The 16,110-nt window shown below is 34.7% G+C and overlaps 3 protein-coding genes across 3 annotated transcripts in view; 2 read left to right on the top strand and 1 right to left on the bottom strand.

Moving 5' to 3' along the window:
* LOC120428354 (raf homolog serine/threonine-protein kinase Raf) overlaps positions 1-16,110 on the bottom strand; it is a 165,973-nt gene that overhangs the window by 121,692 nt on the left and 28,171 nt on the right. The window lies entirely within an intron of this gene.
* Positions 431-2,054, top strand: LOC120423247 (uncharacterized). The gene has a single exon (XM_039586967.2). The coding sequence runs from the start codon at positions 552-554 to the stop codon at positions 2,013-2,015; it is 1,464 nt and encodes a 487-aa protein (XP_039442901.1). The 5' UTR covers positions 431-551; the 3' UTR covers positions 2,016-2,054.
* On the top strand, positions 5,464-7,136 carry LOC120423252 (adenylate kinase 8). The gene is made up of 7 exons (XM_052709050.1): positions 5,464-5,693; positions 5,748-5,874; positions 5,927-6,073; positions 6,126-6,401; positions 6,461-6,689; positions 6,745-6,862; positions 6,928-7,136. Exons 1-7 carry the CDS (start codon positions 5,577-5,579, stop codon positions 7,075-7,077), a joined length of 1,164 nt encoding a protein of 387 aa, XP_052565010.1. The 5' UTR covers positions 5,464-5,576; the 3' UTR covers positions 7,078-7,136.

Genomic DNA, 16,110 nt, shown 5'->3' with positions numbered 1-16,110 from the left:
TTTTAATTGAGTTTACAACAATTTATTAACATGGTAATTTGATGGAGATAACAAATGTAAAAATAAAGAGATAGAATGGAAAATCTTACTAAACACCATAAAAAATATGTTACCTCAATTTAGACTGAAAAAGTGACAAAACATCGTGATAGTCATAAATTTGAACAACTTTACACATTTTTCAGACATAAAAGATGTCATTTTCCCGTTTGTAATATTATCATGATTTTTAACATGTAAACATTCCTGTGTTGTGAAACTTAATAATTATCAATCTCATCCAGTTTATGGTCAAATCAGAAGTTTCAACAATTGAAAATGTATAATGCACTCGAAACTAATTTTGATAATTTCTTTCTTTTCAAATTGTTTTTTTTTTTTTTCAATCACGAACAGAAATCTTTAAAATAAAAATATGTAAAACTTCCTATTTGTTTATTAGGTACGATAATAATTTACAATTAGTTGGAAAACCCACTAAGTTCAGTCTACCTACTCAATGTGAGTTCAGCAGTACTGTACGAGAACCTATTAGCTGTACCTGAAACAGCATGGTATTTAAACAATTTCTATTTTATTTTCTATCACAGTCCCCCTCAACAACTTTATCTGAGATATTCATAGTACATAATTCTTCAACAACCACTAATAATATCATCATCATGGACCAAATCTGGGAAACCAAATCATCTTCATCCAGCTCATCTTCGGGTTTGTTCTCCAACACGACCAGCTCCTCACCAGCGCTATCTCCATCATCGGACGATGGATCATCACCGTTGGGCTTCCTCTCCCTTCAAAACAGCATTCTAGCCAAAGAGCTAGAGAAGCTTCCGACCACCTTCATGCTGAACGTCCTGGAGGAGATGTCCCACCAACCCGAGCTGGTGCACCTTCAGCTGGAAGTGCTCTCCAATCCGGTGAATGTCAGTAAAATTTTGCACACGGAACCGTGTGGACGGGAGAAGATGCTCAAGTTCTTCCTCATATTGGAGAAATCGAACGCCGGATTTGTTTGGAATCTGACGGAACAATACCAAGCTGTGATGGCTTTGTTGCCGAATCTTCCGGATGGCCATCTGCTTGGGTTTAGTAACAATCTTGAATTGGGCAGCTTTTTGGTTGAGACCGGTTGGTACGCGGAAGCTAGTGTAATTCTGAGCCTCGCTAGAAGACAAGCCGGTAGCAGACCGTTGGAGCTGTTGAAGACCCTTCGAGTCGCGTTGGTTGCCGAGAGCCTGGCGAGTCGTTACGAGGAGGCTAGCCAAACAATTGCCGACATTGCCGCCCTCATCAAACACGCCAAGAACGTCCCGATGACGTTGACGGCTGGTCTTCACCACAGTTTGTCCGTGTGCTTCTTCGAGGAGAGTGACTTCGAGGGAAGCTACCAGCATGGAGTGATGGCACTGCAGCTGCTCGACGACAGCATCAACTGTTCGTACGAGACGATCGTGGGAACGTTCCGTCAGCTTGCGAAAACCTGCCTCGCCATGAAACGACCTGGACAGGCAAGACTCCTCATAACGCAAGCAGTCAGTTGGTCTCGGCATCACTTTGGAGCTGTCAGCGTACCGTACGCCGAAGCCTTGGAGGACTTTGCCTTCTACCTGTTGGCGGTAAACGCGTACCGGGACTGCTTGAAGATCGAGTCGGAAGTTAAGGACGTCTACTTTAACCTGTTTGGCCATCTGTGTTTGCAACCGGAACTAGCACAAGGTAACTTGGCTTTCAGGTTGTATCTGGAGAGTTACGGGTACAAGAACATCGGATCGATAGATCAGTACATGGACTACGTGCTGGATCTGGACAGAGGGCGCAGCGAACGGCGGAACGGAACCGACGATCGGCAGATGTTGGCCATCAAGCGGATTCCGGCGATGATGGCGGTGACCAACGCGGCGCACGAGGAGATGTTGACTAGCAAAGAATTTGAAGAGGCATTGGAGAGCATTCGAGCTCCACCGTTGATGTTGGACGATGTTAGGAAGTTGTTTTTTACAAAATTCGCATAAGTTGTGTTTAGTTGTTGATTGATGTAGCAATAAAGGTTATGTTTGCATATAAAAAACATTTTTTCATATTTCGTTGACATAATGTCAAAGTTGGGATTTTATAGAAATAGCATATAAACAAGCGTTTCAGAGTATCATCAAAGTTCCGATCTCAATATTTTTTAAGAGTTGCGGAGTCGGGTAACTATTGAAGTGATTCTGACTCCAGCTGCTGAAAATCTAGCGACTCCGGCTTTTGGAGCTTGAGTGACTACGACTCCAGCCATCTAAAAAAACCTGACTTGGCCGACTCCAAAAACAACTCCCATTCAATGTTGTTGTAAAAAACCAACTCCGACTTCAGTTCTAACAAAATGCTGGCTCCATCTCTAGCTCTCCAAAAAGAACCGACCCTGACTCCAACTCTGACCAATGCACAGTGCACAGTGGTCCGAAACCGGAATCTAGCGTGACAAAATTGATAGCGGCCACACGTTAAGATTTAGAGCTTTGGTGTCTTCGGGACAAATGATCAGGGTCAATAGGGGCATCTTTTGGTATGGTGGACATTAGGGTGGTCCAAATATTAGGGTGGTTCAGAATTTTTATTTTGGCGGGATGACGAGATAGCGCTTTGGTGTCTTGAGAAAAGTTGTAGGGAACACCATTCTGAGCAACTTTGCTGAAAGGCACAAAGCTCTATCTTCAAACGGGAAGTTTCTAGAGCCATTTTTGTAATTTAGGTTTGGGAGTTTATGAAAAAATGAGTTTTTTGAATTTATCAACTCAGGCTTATGTCGTAGCGAGTTGGTGACTTCTAGACATTTGAAAAGTTTATCAAAACACCCTTGAAGAGTATCGGGGCCGGCATTTACAAAGCGGATTCAGTGGCAGTTTCATTCTCAACTTAATGTTAACATTCCATAGGTCGCCTCCCTAAGGTGTCGTGATAAGGTCCAGTTTGTGACGATACACTACCTTCCCTTTACTAAGCAATTGATTCCAGAAGGGAAAAGATCACCAGTTGTGTTGGTCCGAGCCGGGATTTGAACCCCGATCTACCGCTTGGAGGCGGAAGCGTTACCACTGGGCTACGTGACTCGGTCCATGCAAAACAATCCTAGAACAATATGAAATACCATATGTCCCATCGGAATCGGTTCCACCTATATCCGGTGGCCACATCCGGAACCGTATTCAGAAACAGCGTAAACCAGTCATGCGACGTATCAAACTTCTTGATTTTGGATGGGGACATGAGTTATATATACTCCTTTTTTAAAACGTGAAGTTTGATATGTCGCAAGGGTGGTTTCAGGAATTTGCTAAATATGACCTTCGGATGTGGCCACCGGAGAACCAGGGAACCGGTCAAGGAGGCAAAAATACTGCTTAAGAATACTCTCCATTTCCATCCAAAATCAAGAAGTTTGATACGTCGCATGACTGGTTTATGCTGTTTCCTAATGCGGTTCCGGATGTGGCCACCGGATATCGGTGGAACCGGTTCTGATGGGACTTATGGTATTTAATATTGTTCTAGGATTGTTTTGCATGACTATTCATGTTAGAAAAAAGCGTATCAGTTCACAATTGGATAAATCAGATACTTTTTCCAAAAATCCGGATCTTCCGGTGGCCTGTACTCCAGCCACCGGTCCGTGCAGTGCGATTTTTCATCGGATTATTGTTCCTGATGCAAAAACGAAGCTTTTGGTATACAGCAATCGATGGTTTGCGCGAAATCATGTTGCGGTAATTTTTTAGGCCCTTTTTCCCACTGTGCAATCACTGTGCAACGTTTTCCTATTTTTATGAAAATATTATTGCATTAAAATAAATAATCTTGTGTTAAAGAATATTGTACTGCTTGATTCACAAAAAAATAAAAAAAATCCAAATTACAGTTCTGGAGTTTTTTTGAAAAGGTCCAATAAACCAAATTTTCAGTTTTTTTGCTTTTTGGGTGTTTTTTAATACCCCTGACTCAAGGCGGTTTAAAAAAAAACAAAAAGCAAAAACTGGAAGTTTGGTTTATTGGACCTTTAAAAAAAAACTCCAGAGTTTTTAAGAGCGAGTCCACGAGCAAAGCATACCCATCTCGCATCGACCTCTCCAATCTGCCTGAAATTTTCAGAGGTTGTTTGTACATATAAAATTAGCATCTGTCCAAAATATGAGCACTCTAGGTTAACGGGAAGTGGGGCAAATCGGGACACAAAGTTTGAAGGTTTAAAAACGTCAAAAATCGTAAAAAAGCTGTAACTTGGGCAAAATTCAATTTAATTTCAAAATTCAAAATGCATCTGAAAGGGCTCAAAAAATGCAACAAAATGCAGGGTAGAGCATCTCGATTGGTTAAATCTAAAGAAAGTTATTGGCATTTTAGTGAAAAAATAGCATAATTTTCAAACTCAAATAAAAAAGTGTTCCATCCAGATATCAACTCGGTTCGACCTGCAGCTTGTATGGGACATCTGGGACTACCATCTGAGGATGAGAACGCTTTGGGTAAGGCAGTTTAACGTATTAAATAGACACTTTTACTTTTAGTGAAGTTTTTGGTTGTAAATTTTTGCTCGGGTGACCCCTTAGATCCCATTTTCTGGTGATAATTTTATCATATTCGTGTTTCTGAGACAATTTCACAATAGAAACATACATAAAAATGTTTATTTTGATCCATCTTAACCCTTTAAAAAATAAAAGTTAAAAAAAATCTTCGATTCACATTTATTGAAAATCAAGCTCGTTTCCAAGGATACTAGATGACACCAGAAAAAAGCCACTTCATAATTTGTTTTAACTTTTATTTTTTAAAGGGTTAAAATGGATCAAAATAAACATTTTTTTGTATGTTTCTATTGTGAAATTGTCCCAGGAACACGTATATGATAAAATTATCACCAGAAATGGGATCTAAGGGGTCCCCCGAGCAAAAATTTACAACCAAAAACTTCACTAAAAGTAAAAGTGTCTATTTAATACGTTAAACTGCCTTACCCAAAGCGTTCTCATCCTCAGATGGTAGTCCCAGATGTCCTCTACAAGCTGCAGGTCGAACCGAGTTGATATCTGGATGGAACACTTTTTTATTTGAGTTTGAAAATTATGCTATTTTTTCACTAAAATGCCAGTAACTTTCTTTAGATTTAACCAATCGGGATGCTCTACCCTGCATTTTGTTGCATTTTTTGAGCCCTTTCAGATGCATTTTGAATTTTGAAATTAAGTTGAATTTTGCCCAAGTTACAGCTTTTTTACGATTTTTGACGTTTTTGAATCTTCAAACTTTGTGTCCCGATTTGCCCCACTTCCCGTTGACCTAGAGTGCTCATATTTTGGCCAGATGCTAATTTTATATGTACAAACAACCTCTGAAAATTTCAGGCAGATTGGTGAGGTCCAAACGACGTCCCATACAAAGGGGTATGCCCTGTTCGTGGACTCGCTCTTAAGGATCAATATTTTGCGCCATCACGCACATCTTAAACTCGGTAGGCTTTGATAAATCTTTTCTGTACTTCCAAAGTCAAATTTTCAAGCAACATCTACCAAATTTGAACATCAAATTCAAAGAGCATGGAAGTTCTGGCCACGAGCGATTTGCTGCGCGATGTCAACCAAATGCACACGGCGTACTTCCCAACCGATGTGATGTTGTACTTTGAGAAGCATCATATTTTTGAGATAATTTTCGTAATGTTTTGAAAACTTGAAACAAACATATGCGACTAACAAATTTGATTACAGGATTTATCAATTTTACTGGATCGTAAACGACCCGAAGATGTTCATCAATTCATAGCGGACAATATTAGGAAAATTGCTGAAAAGTATCGGAAAATTAGTGTTTTTGTAAATTGTCCACCAAACATTGGTATTTCTAAAAGTGTATCCAAATTGAGAATTACTGAACGATTTTTTTTCAGAATTAGAGAAGTTTGTTAAGGTTTCAAGTCGAGTTCAACGATCTCCAGTGATTCAGGTGGTTCGACCAAAATCCAAGAGAAGTCTCAAAAAGCTACCTGCACAGCTGAAGCGCTTCGGTCTTCAGGATAAAAATATTGTCTTCATTGGTAAGTAATGAAACATTTTGAAAATATTATTCTCGATATGAAAACATTTCAGCAAAAGGGAAAGACTCTACTGAGATGGAGGGATTCATATCAAGAGAGTTTCATCTGAATCGCAATATAAGCATTCCACAAGAAGATGATACGAAAAATTTTGCAAAAGACCTTCTTCCAGTTGCAATGTATTTGAGAAATACACTCAAGCAATTAGAGCAACGACCAAATCACGAAAAGATGAAATATGTGGAACGAATTGTAATTATTGGAAGGCCTGGTTCCGGAAAGCATCGTCAGGCTAGGTTACTTGCTGACAGTTTGGATTTAGTTCTGAGTTAGTAAAGAAACGATTTTTTAATCAAAATCTGAACCAACTAACAACTTTCACCAAAGTTTCAGTCAACGACTTGGTGGACAACGCAAGACGGGACAAAAATTATTTCCGAAATACGCTGGAAATTGGCTTCGAGGATAATGTTCACACATCGGAGCTAATAACATCAATGGTGCAGAAAAGAATTCTCGATCCGGATTGCCTCCGGCTAGGTTGGGTGCTGGTTGATTATCCCAACACTGCCGAAGATGTGGACAACCTTTTCAGTCTGCTGGTGATTCCTCAAAAGTATGATTGGTAAACGGTTATTCAATGTTATTTAGTCAGTGAGTTATTTTTTCAGAGTTATTCTTTTGCACACTAATGAGAGATTATGTTGGAAGAGAAAAACTAAACAGGAGAAATTTGAAAGGGATGAACAGAAAGATCAACAGTTCAAGGAAACGGTTCTAAAAGCTGAGGTTAGAAGAGCGAAATGTATACCCTTTTGAAATCTGATAAATCAATAATATCTCTATATTTCCAGTTCGATTTCTATGACCTGCACAAAACTCAACTGAATGATGCCCTCGAGAGACATAATTGCATCGTGATTGATGTGAATGGAAACCGTAGTGCGACAAAGGTTCACGCCGATATTTTAACGAAGCTGTTGACAGTTCAACACTCAGTGTGAGGTTGATGTGTAGCAATTGAATTTGCGAATCAATTATACCATATTTTGCCTTTCTTAAATTTTTAAACATTTTTTTTTTTGAAAATGCTTCAAATACAAAAAAATATCAAACCTGTAAAATAACTTATAAATTACAATATCTACCAGTTCGACATTCAAATAGAAAAATATGGTCAACCATCTACTGCACATTTCATTGATTTTTTGTTTATTCGTGCTAAGGAGATTCTCTTTGTTTTTTAGTTTTTATTATGTTTTTAAATGCATTTTTCTAGTTTTTTTTGTATATGTTTAATATTTTTTTCATGCATAGAAAATACTTTTTTCCAGTTTTTTTTTTTGTTTGACATTATCACTTTTAGGCCTGTTTGGGCCTTTTTCGGTGGCTGAGTCCTGGAGACCTCAAGTGGTTAGGAAATTTAACTGGTGTATAAAAATAATTTAAAAAAAAAACAGCAGAAACAATCAGAAGATTTTGAGCAAAAATATACTCGAAGTTCGATGTTTATTCTCAAAAAATGAAACGAGTTCTGCTCTCCAACGTTTTTTCGATGAAAATTGGGCTGAACAAATTATTTTTATTATTTTGGATCAAAACTCGCCTAAACTTTAGATGCAGCATTGGGTTGTAGAGAGTTAAACAAAAATATCTATTTAATTTAAATGATTCCGTTTTGAAAAGAGTTTTGGGTTTATAATATCATAAGTGTGAACTTAAAAGATAACATAAGTGTGAACTTTACTAAAATTGAAGAGCTACCGAAAATTCAAAACAAAAATAAAATCAGGTAAATTGTGAAAGTTATTCTTCCTTTGCACTACATGAATAATGTTACACATAATATCAAACTGCTTTAAAAATTGGTTATTATATTTAGAACAACAGATTCTACACGCAAAATATAAAATGGTTTAATGTCATGTAATCCTTGAAAGTTTAAAAAAATGTTGTAGAAAATTGTATTTCATTTTGCTGAAAATTAAACAGGGTCAGAAGGCCATAAAATTATTTTTACAATTCCGTCGTGAAACTATTTACTTTTCCTGTCATTCTTGAACGACGAAATAGCCTACTTTTCTGTACCAAAAATAACAGAATCGATAAGCAACACATTTTAAAATAAATGCTGAAAAGTTCTACTTTTCAGCACTCAAATGGGTGCTGAAAAGTTGAACTTTTCAGCACTTGTTTCGAAAAGTAACACTTTTCAACTTTTTTTTTATTTAAACGATTTATTGACAAAATACATGAAAATTTGACATCAAATTTCACTCAGTGAGTGTTTTTTGGAATTGCAAAAAATGTTGTATGGAACTCGTTGCAAAACTTGATTTTTTCAGCACTCTTCTTATTTATCCAACTCGGTGAACCTCGTTGGATAAATGTACGACTTGTGCTGAAAAAATCCGCTTTTTGCAACTTGTTGCATAAACTACTATTTTAAAACGCTTTAAAAAATCGGTCAAAATTAAAGTGTTTTTTTTATTCTTTGTGAACGGAAATCGATTAATTCTGTGAACGTTTCACTCAAAATCCCACTCAAAGGCTTTTTTTGGAATTGCAAAACAATATGTGTGAAACTCGAATTTTTCAGCACTTGTCGTGTTTATCTAACTCAAGAGAATCACATTTAATGTTTACGATAAATATCATTACTTTGCGGCTTGTTGCATAAACTAATATTTATAATTTATTTATTTTTTTCAATTAGAAGCAAAATGAGAATCCAATCACATTTCTATTAAAGCCTATCAGAACTTTGACCTTGAACCAAAGCTTTTACAAAGAAACTTTACCTAAACAACTTTCGTTTCATAATTTCTCAAAAAATGATTCCTTTTTATTTCCTTCTAATTTACATCTATATTCAATTATGTTCTACAGTCTTTTTAAACGTGTTTTTTTATATATCAAAATCAAAACTCCTATAAAAATATAAAACTTGAGTACTTTGTCTAACAGATCAGAAGAAATTATTGAATTGTGTTCAATAAATGTTTAAATAATTAATTCATTACAAAAACAATATTTGTTAAATTTAGGGTTTTTTGCAGCAGAAAAAATACTTTTAAAAATATAGCCTTTTTTATTCCACATAATTTACAACTTAGCAGACAATTGATTTTTGTTTGCTGTCTTACAATAAAGACAATTTTTAATCACAATAGTTTGACCTTGGACAACATTTCAAGCACCAAAAACACTTTTTTAATCTATACACTATTAGTCACTATAACTAGAAATTCACAACTAATCTTAAAGACCGTTTCGAGCTTCAAAAGACGTATTTAGGAGATACAAATAAAATTCTCATAACAAAAGTTCCACAATAGAAAAAAACAAGATTTCGAGCACTGAAATCTGAAATTTCGATAGTTTCATTTTATACGTTATTATTTTAAAAAATGATCTAGTTTGATCGACAAAATGCTGAATTTGACTTTTTACCACAGTTACTGCAAATACACCCAAAGCCTAACTGATTGCCACTTTCGCAAAACCGCAATCACAACCGCTAAAAGATTCCACACACGATTCTGCGCACTTCTACCAAACTACCGTGGTGAATATCCACCATCCACCATTACTCGCGGTCCGCTACGATTCGTCAAACAGTTTTTTAGTCCCGCCCACTTTGTCGAGCTCTCCCATCCCACACCAGAACGCGCTCACTGCATTTTGCTCTATGCACGTTGTAAAAGTTTAGCTTTTATGCAGTTTTCCTTCCAAGCGATTTTTCCTCCCAAAGCGCTCTAGTGGGGGAGAGGTGCGGGGAGATGCAGATACAAAACGATGCAAATAGCATTTTTAATTGGTATTGAAACACTTTGTTCATGGTGGAAAGCGCCAGTGCCATGGAGCACTTCTTCTTGTTTTTTTTTGTATTTCAGCGCAGCACAAAATAACGCGGAAGCACCTCTTGGCACAATCATTTCCAGTCCAGTAATTAAGGGAAATAATCCAACATTGCTCATTCATTTGGATAATTTTAACGATCCACTTGCGGCAGAAGCAGGATGGTTAGCTTTGGGTAGAGATTTTTTTTCAACCGACCGACAGATTGAATGGCTCATACCACCCAATTGGAAAAGGATGTCAAATTGTATTGGAATCATCTTTTTATATTTTTTTTTTTCAAAATTCATCGTTAAGCATGCTAAACATATGTTAATCTAGTTTAAATTTGTAAGGTTTGCTCTACGTTTTTATGAACAATCATCACGAATGATCAAAACACGCGCATAGCTGCATCGCAAAAAAACCTCAAATTTGAGATTTGTTTGAACGCAAAATGATTAAATTTGTATGGGCCCAACTTTTTGATACAAGTTTTCTAAGACCTGTTGAAACTCAGAAAATCCTTTTTAATTCATTAACATTATTTTTACTTTTCTTAGTTTGCTGATCTGATCTAGAATAACATTTTGAAGATCAATTATTTTTGTCTTATTATTTATATGACTTTTTGGGAAAGGGAGACAAAAACTTTTTTGAATATTGATCCTTGCACTGTAACATGGATTTTGCCCACATTTCTCTCTCGCACTTTTGACAGCAAAAAATCAAAAATCTAGGCAACCACTCGTTGTTTATTTACTTTTGCAGTCGCAGTTTCCACCAAACTGAACTTTCGCAATTCAAAATTGCGAGTGACAGCTTAAAAACAAGCGATAATCCTCGGCTCTCTTTGACCATTTTTGAGGAAACTTTAAATTTTCCAAGCCAGTTTGGCAATTCGCAATAGTGCGATCGATAGCAATAATTTAATGCGAAGTCCAAGTTAGTGAGATTTGCGCAATATTTTTATTGGATTTTAATCATTTTGGCTAGACCAGACAGTGTAATCTTGTTATTATTTGAAAGTTAAGACTATTTTATCCAGAACAGCAAAACAATGCCTTAAAATTCCCGGTTCAAAAATTGTGGGATGTTATTGTGCCTCCCACAATTGTAGAACACCTGAATTTTACTGATATTTTTCACAAACAAATGTTATCAGACCAATCATAAAACATTACTAAGCTTGAGTTTTATGGTTTCAGTGTGTGAAGTCATTATTGTGTTAAAAAATATGTACTCCTTGAGAGAAGTTTGTTTACAACCGTAAGAAAAAAGGGTTCCGAATTGGAGGATTTCAAGGGTCAATGTTTTTCTTTAAAAATTAAAATTAAAATTTTGACGGATTTTACCGTGACATAAGTCAGTTTTACATATTTGACTCCAAATCTTTGTGTTAGTTCTACTCGGTAGATAATGTCAATTCTAACGTGACAAAAAAGAGTAAAGAAATTAAGAACTGATTTTATTTTAGTGATACGTCCAAAATTGGTGTAACTTGGGGTTATGGCATTAAATCCCTTTTGGTAGCTATAACTTGAAGCGATGAAATACTGTCCAGTCTCGAATATCCAACGTTTCAAGCAACCGAGGTTACATTGATAGGATTTCTTTTTTTAATTATTTAATCGGTAAGACTTGTCTCAAAATGTTTTAAAACATGCACTGGGAAAAGCCACGCAATTTTCATGTAATTTTAGTTTTAATATCATTTAAAACAATAGTTATTTGTGAGACTTTGATTTTCAACCATAAATAAGGCAATATTTATAGCAGGGGTGCCCAACCTTTTGGCCCAGCGGGCCAGATCTGATTTTTCCGAAGCAGTGGCGAGCCGGAACTAATGTTAGTAAATGTTCAAAAAAGTAAACATTTTTTCATAAAATTTATTAGATAAGGTGTTAAATACACTAGTGTTGCAAATATGATTCAACAAAGATAAGATGTTTTTTATTTATGTTTATTTTGTTTAAAATTGTATTGTAAATGTTTTTTAGTCGATTGAAATTAAATACCCTGATATCATTAACTTGAAAAGAACATTCAAATTTCGTCGTTAAAGTTTTTGTCAAGTTTGAAAAATCAACGAGACAAGATAAAAATCATAGAAACGAAATTTGGATTCAAATCATCTTTACGAAAAAACATTTTTAAGTTGTTTTGTACCTTTTTTCAAATATTTTACAAAACATTTCAAAATGTTTTTAAAGGCACGAAATTTAAAAATGTGGAGAAAAATATATATCTGATAGTTTTAAATTTGTCATTCTTCAAATTTCCTAAAATAATTGAAGTTTATAGAAAAAATTTCTATCTGATTTCTTGACTCATTTTGAAACATTTTTTAAAATTTTAAAAATATTTGCAGCGATCTTTTTATTCGATATGATTAATTTGCTTTTTTAAAGCTTTTTTCCAGCTAAACTTTATTATTGTTTTGCTTACTCATTTATGAAAAATCAATTCAAATCAAAATCCTCACAAATGTAACAATTCAAATAGAAGTTAAAATAGCCAACATTTTTAGAAATTTATATTTGACACTTCTTTTAGCACATTTTTTATGTTTAATAATTGGTTCTGAAAATTAATATAGAGATGATAAGAATTAAATTCAAATATAAAGAATGTGAAATAAAAAAATACAAATGCAAAATCTAAACAAAACGTTGAATTAGCAACATGGTATGTCAAAAGCAAAAATAAAACAAATAAATGTTTTTTTTTTCAAAATATTGAAGAAAAAAAATTAATCTCATGATTATATTTTAAATTTTGACACTCAATTTATTTATTGAGTATTCCATAAACAACCTTTAGGGCCGGTCATAGAACTATTTTGAAAAGCCGTCACGGGCCGGATGAAATGGCTTCATGGGCCGGACGTTGGGCAGGCCTGATTCATAGTTTCGTTTGAAAAATTCAAGATTTTATGTTTGTTAATTCACACAGAAAATGGTTGAATTTGAAAAGTTGAAAATTTACTGAGTTATGGGCTATCCACAACCACTGAACTTAGAACATCTAAATAAAGTAAAATAGATAAGTTACTTAGGAAAGTACGTAAATTACGGCCGTCATCTACAATCAACTTATAAAATTTGCTGGCCTGATATACATTTCTATGCAATTGTTTGTTTACACGGTATGGAGGAAGCAAAATAGTATAAATCAGGAGTGACCAAAGTATGGCCCGCGGGTTGTTCAGTTGTAAAGTGATTTTATTTTTTTTAAATCAATTTTTATTTTAAACTTTTTATGCTTTTATCTTTTATTTTTTGTTGATTAAAAACTAATGATTTATTAAAATGTTGATCTGCATTTTATGACACCGTTTCAATGTGAGTAAAACTAGTAAATATCGTCAAAACTTTCATCAATTGTTTTTGGAAATTCAAGCTTAGATAGAAAAAATGTTGAAATCGGAGGAATAAGTCTGTTGCAAGTTTTTAACAAAGCTTTTTTCGACAACCCTCCCCTCCCCCTCCCCATTATCTCGAAAAATCATGGGCAAAAATCGTTTGTTTTAAACTTAGAAAAATGTATGGAAATTTTTGTGCAATCAGCTGAATTATTTAAAAATGAATTCCTTTGCGGTTACAATCATTTTGACAGGTTCTGGTTTATTTAAAAATAATTTGAATTCTAGAGAATTTTCAATGATTTTTTTTTTGTAGCTGGAAGGTTTTTTTAAAGTCGAGTCTTTCATTTTTTTTGAAAATAACGATTGCAATCCAACAATACGGGCTCAACACATTTTTTATAATTTTTTTGTTGAAATGTTGAAATTCTGACTCTCAACGATTTTTACTAGCCACACTTAATTTATTGATAAAATTACGCCGTAACATAAATTATGCAGGTTACATGTCAGCCTTTTTTTTAAATATAAAAAAAAAACAATTTTATTGAAAACTTTTAAGTACAAAAAAAGTAAAATAAAAGTACATTTAGCTGAAAACATTTTCCAAAGACCTTAAACAATAAAATCAACAAAACCTGTAGAAAACTGCCATTTTGTTTTTTATAATAATTTTTATTGACGAAGATGATGAAAAAATAATAAAAGTTTCAAAAAAAACTTGAGTTAATAGATGTATTTTCTAGTCTTTTAAAATAAAAGGACGTTATTTATTTTTAACATCTAATTTTGTAAATTTGGCCCACAAGCTCATTTGAACTTCAAATTTGGCCCGGTCTCCAAAAACTTTGAGCACCCCTGGTATAAATCAAAAAAAAACAATGGGAGATTTCTACGTAGAAAGTTGTGTTTCACCTTCCTGATTAAGAATATGTTCGATTCAAAATATTCTATGGGTGAAAATCGAGTTTTACAGAAAAAAAAGTTTTTTTCGTACTTATGGAGACGCCCGGCACCAAATAAAAATAAAAATAAATTATTAAAAAGTACATGTTTCAAAAATTTATGCTAATCAAAGGTAAAAGAAATGTAAAACATTTTGAAGCACGTCATAATAAGGTTTATTAACAAATTATTTGAATTCACTTGAGCCACCATGCGCCTCCTCGCATGGTATGGGAAAACACATTTTTTCTGAAAAACATCGAACATATTCTTAATCAGGAAGGTCAAACACAACTACGTATAAATCTCCCATGGGTGTTTTCGATTTATAATAGTTTTCTTCCTCCATACCGTATTTTCCTTTAATATAAAAACGTCAACTTACCGTAAATTTTGAAATTTTCCAATCCATACGTCAAGTTTCTAATTTGATTTCTTTTCCATTGTAAATAAATTCATTTAGATTGATTCGCATTCCTAAGCTTAGTGCAAAGTGGTTGTAGATACACTTTTGATCATAATTTCTATTTTGCGAGACCATTTCTCATCATTTTGTTGGCACACACAGTGACACACGCGAGAAACCCTCAAAGGCTTAATGAATATCGCCAAAATCAACTTTTCACTTTCGCTTACTTTTTCACGGCACTTTCGATACAACACAGCCCCCAACTTTCGGCAACATTTTTTTTTTTTGCACATTAGTTGGACACTCACTTGAAAAATAAACCCGAAACATGTGAATAATTAGCAAGCGCCATCAAAAAAACAAACGCGCCAAGTCTTTTGACGTTTCAATTTTGACGACCCATTCCAATCGAAGGCTGAAGAAAACCGAGCGAGAAGCGAATGCAAATAAAGAACAAAGGGTGGCCTAGCGTGGTTCACGTTTCTATGAAAAAGACAAAAGTTGTTATTTTGTCTTGCATCAACCGGAATTTCGTTCTTTTATGTCCCCAGAAGCACTCCTGAAAATTTGAGCCCATTTGGTAAGGTCTAGGAGCTCCAGTTTTAATTTGAAATTTATATGGGATTTTGATTTATTTTCCATGGGAAACTATCTTTTTTTACATTGTATTAGGATTTTTTTTATAAATCGATGAAATGACTTGATTCTTATAGTAGGAGATAGGTTTTGAACTGGGGAACAACTTTGTAGAACATACCAACATGCTAGGAAGTGACCCTTTAAAGATACAGATACTTTTAGATGGTGGCTTTTGAAGGGGCTTTACTGTGTGGGCCACCATCTAAAAGTATCTGTATCTTTAAAGGGTCACTTCCTAGCATGTTGGTATGTTCTACAAAGTTGTTCCCCAGTTCAAAACCTATCTCCTACTATAAGAATCAAGTCATTTCATCGATTTATAAAAAAAAAATCCTAATACAATGTAAAAAAAGATAGTTTCCCATGGAAAATAAATCAAAATCCCATATAAATTTCAAATTAAAACTGGAGCTCCTAGACCTTACCAAATGGGCTCAAATTTTCAGGAGTGCTTCTGGGGACATAAAAGAACGAAATTCCGGTTGATGCAAGACAAAATAACAACTTTTGTCTTTTTCATAGAAACGTGAACCACGCCACTGGCCACCAAACCACCAGCAGCGCCGTTGGAATAAGCCAGTGTTGCCAGGAAATTTTCTCTATAAATGCTACTTTTCGTGAGTGTTCGCTTAAAATTTCATCAATTTTGGCAGCACTAAGCAGACCCAAAAGAGCTCTGGAAGTAAAAAAAAAACTAAGTTAAAAATAGGAAAATGGCCGTTGCCAAATGCACTCGACTGATTAGAATACATTTTTGAAATATTTTTTTCAAATGGTTGTAAAAGGAATAGCATAACTTTTAATAAAAGTGAAAATAAACAGAAATGTTCACAAAAAGTT

The sequence above is a fragment of the Culex pipiens genome, chromosome 2 (genome assembly GCF_016801865.2).
Source record: "Culex pipiens pallens isolate TS chromosome 2, TS_CPP_V2, whole genome shotgun sequence".
NCBI lineage: Eukaryota > Metazoa > Arthropoda > Insecta > Diptera > Culicidae > Culex > Culex pipiens.
Note: the sequence above shows the minus strand (reverse complement) of the source record. Positions and strands in the feature narration are given on the sequence as shown.

Coding starts and splice junctions, on each gene's coding strand:
- LOC120423252 (XM_052709050.1), top strand. CDS start 5,577: ATGGAAGTTCTGGCCACGAGCGATTTGCTGCGCGATGTCAACCAAATG. Junction 6,690..6,744: donor CTGCTGGTGATTCCTCAAAA/GTATGATTGGTA, acceptor TTATTTTTTCAG/AGTTATTCTTTTGCACACTA. Junction 6,863..6,927: donor AAACGGTTCTAAAAGCTGAG/GTTAGAAGAGCG, acceptor CTATATTTCCAG/TTCGATTTCTATGACCTGCA.
- LOC120423247 (XM_039586967.2), top strand. CDS start 552: ATGGTATTTAAACAATTTCTATTTTATTTTCTATCACAGTCCCCCTCA.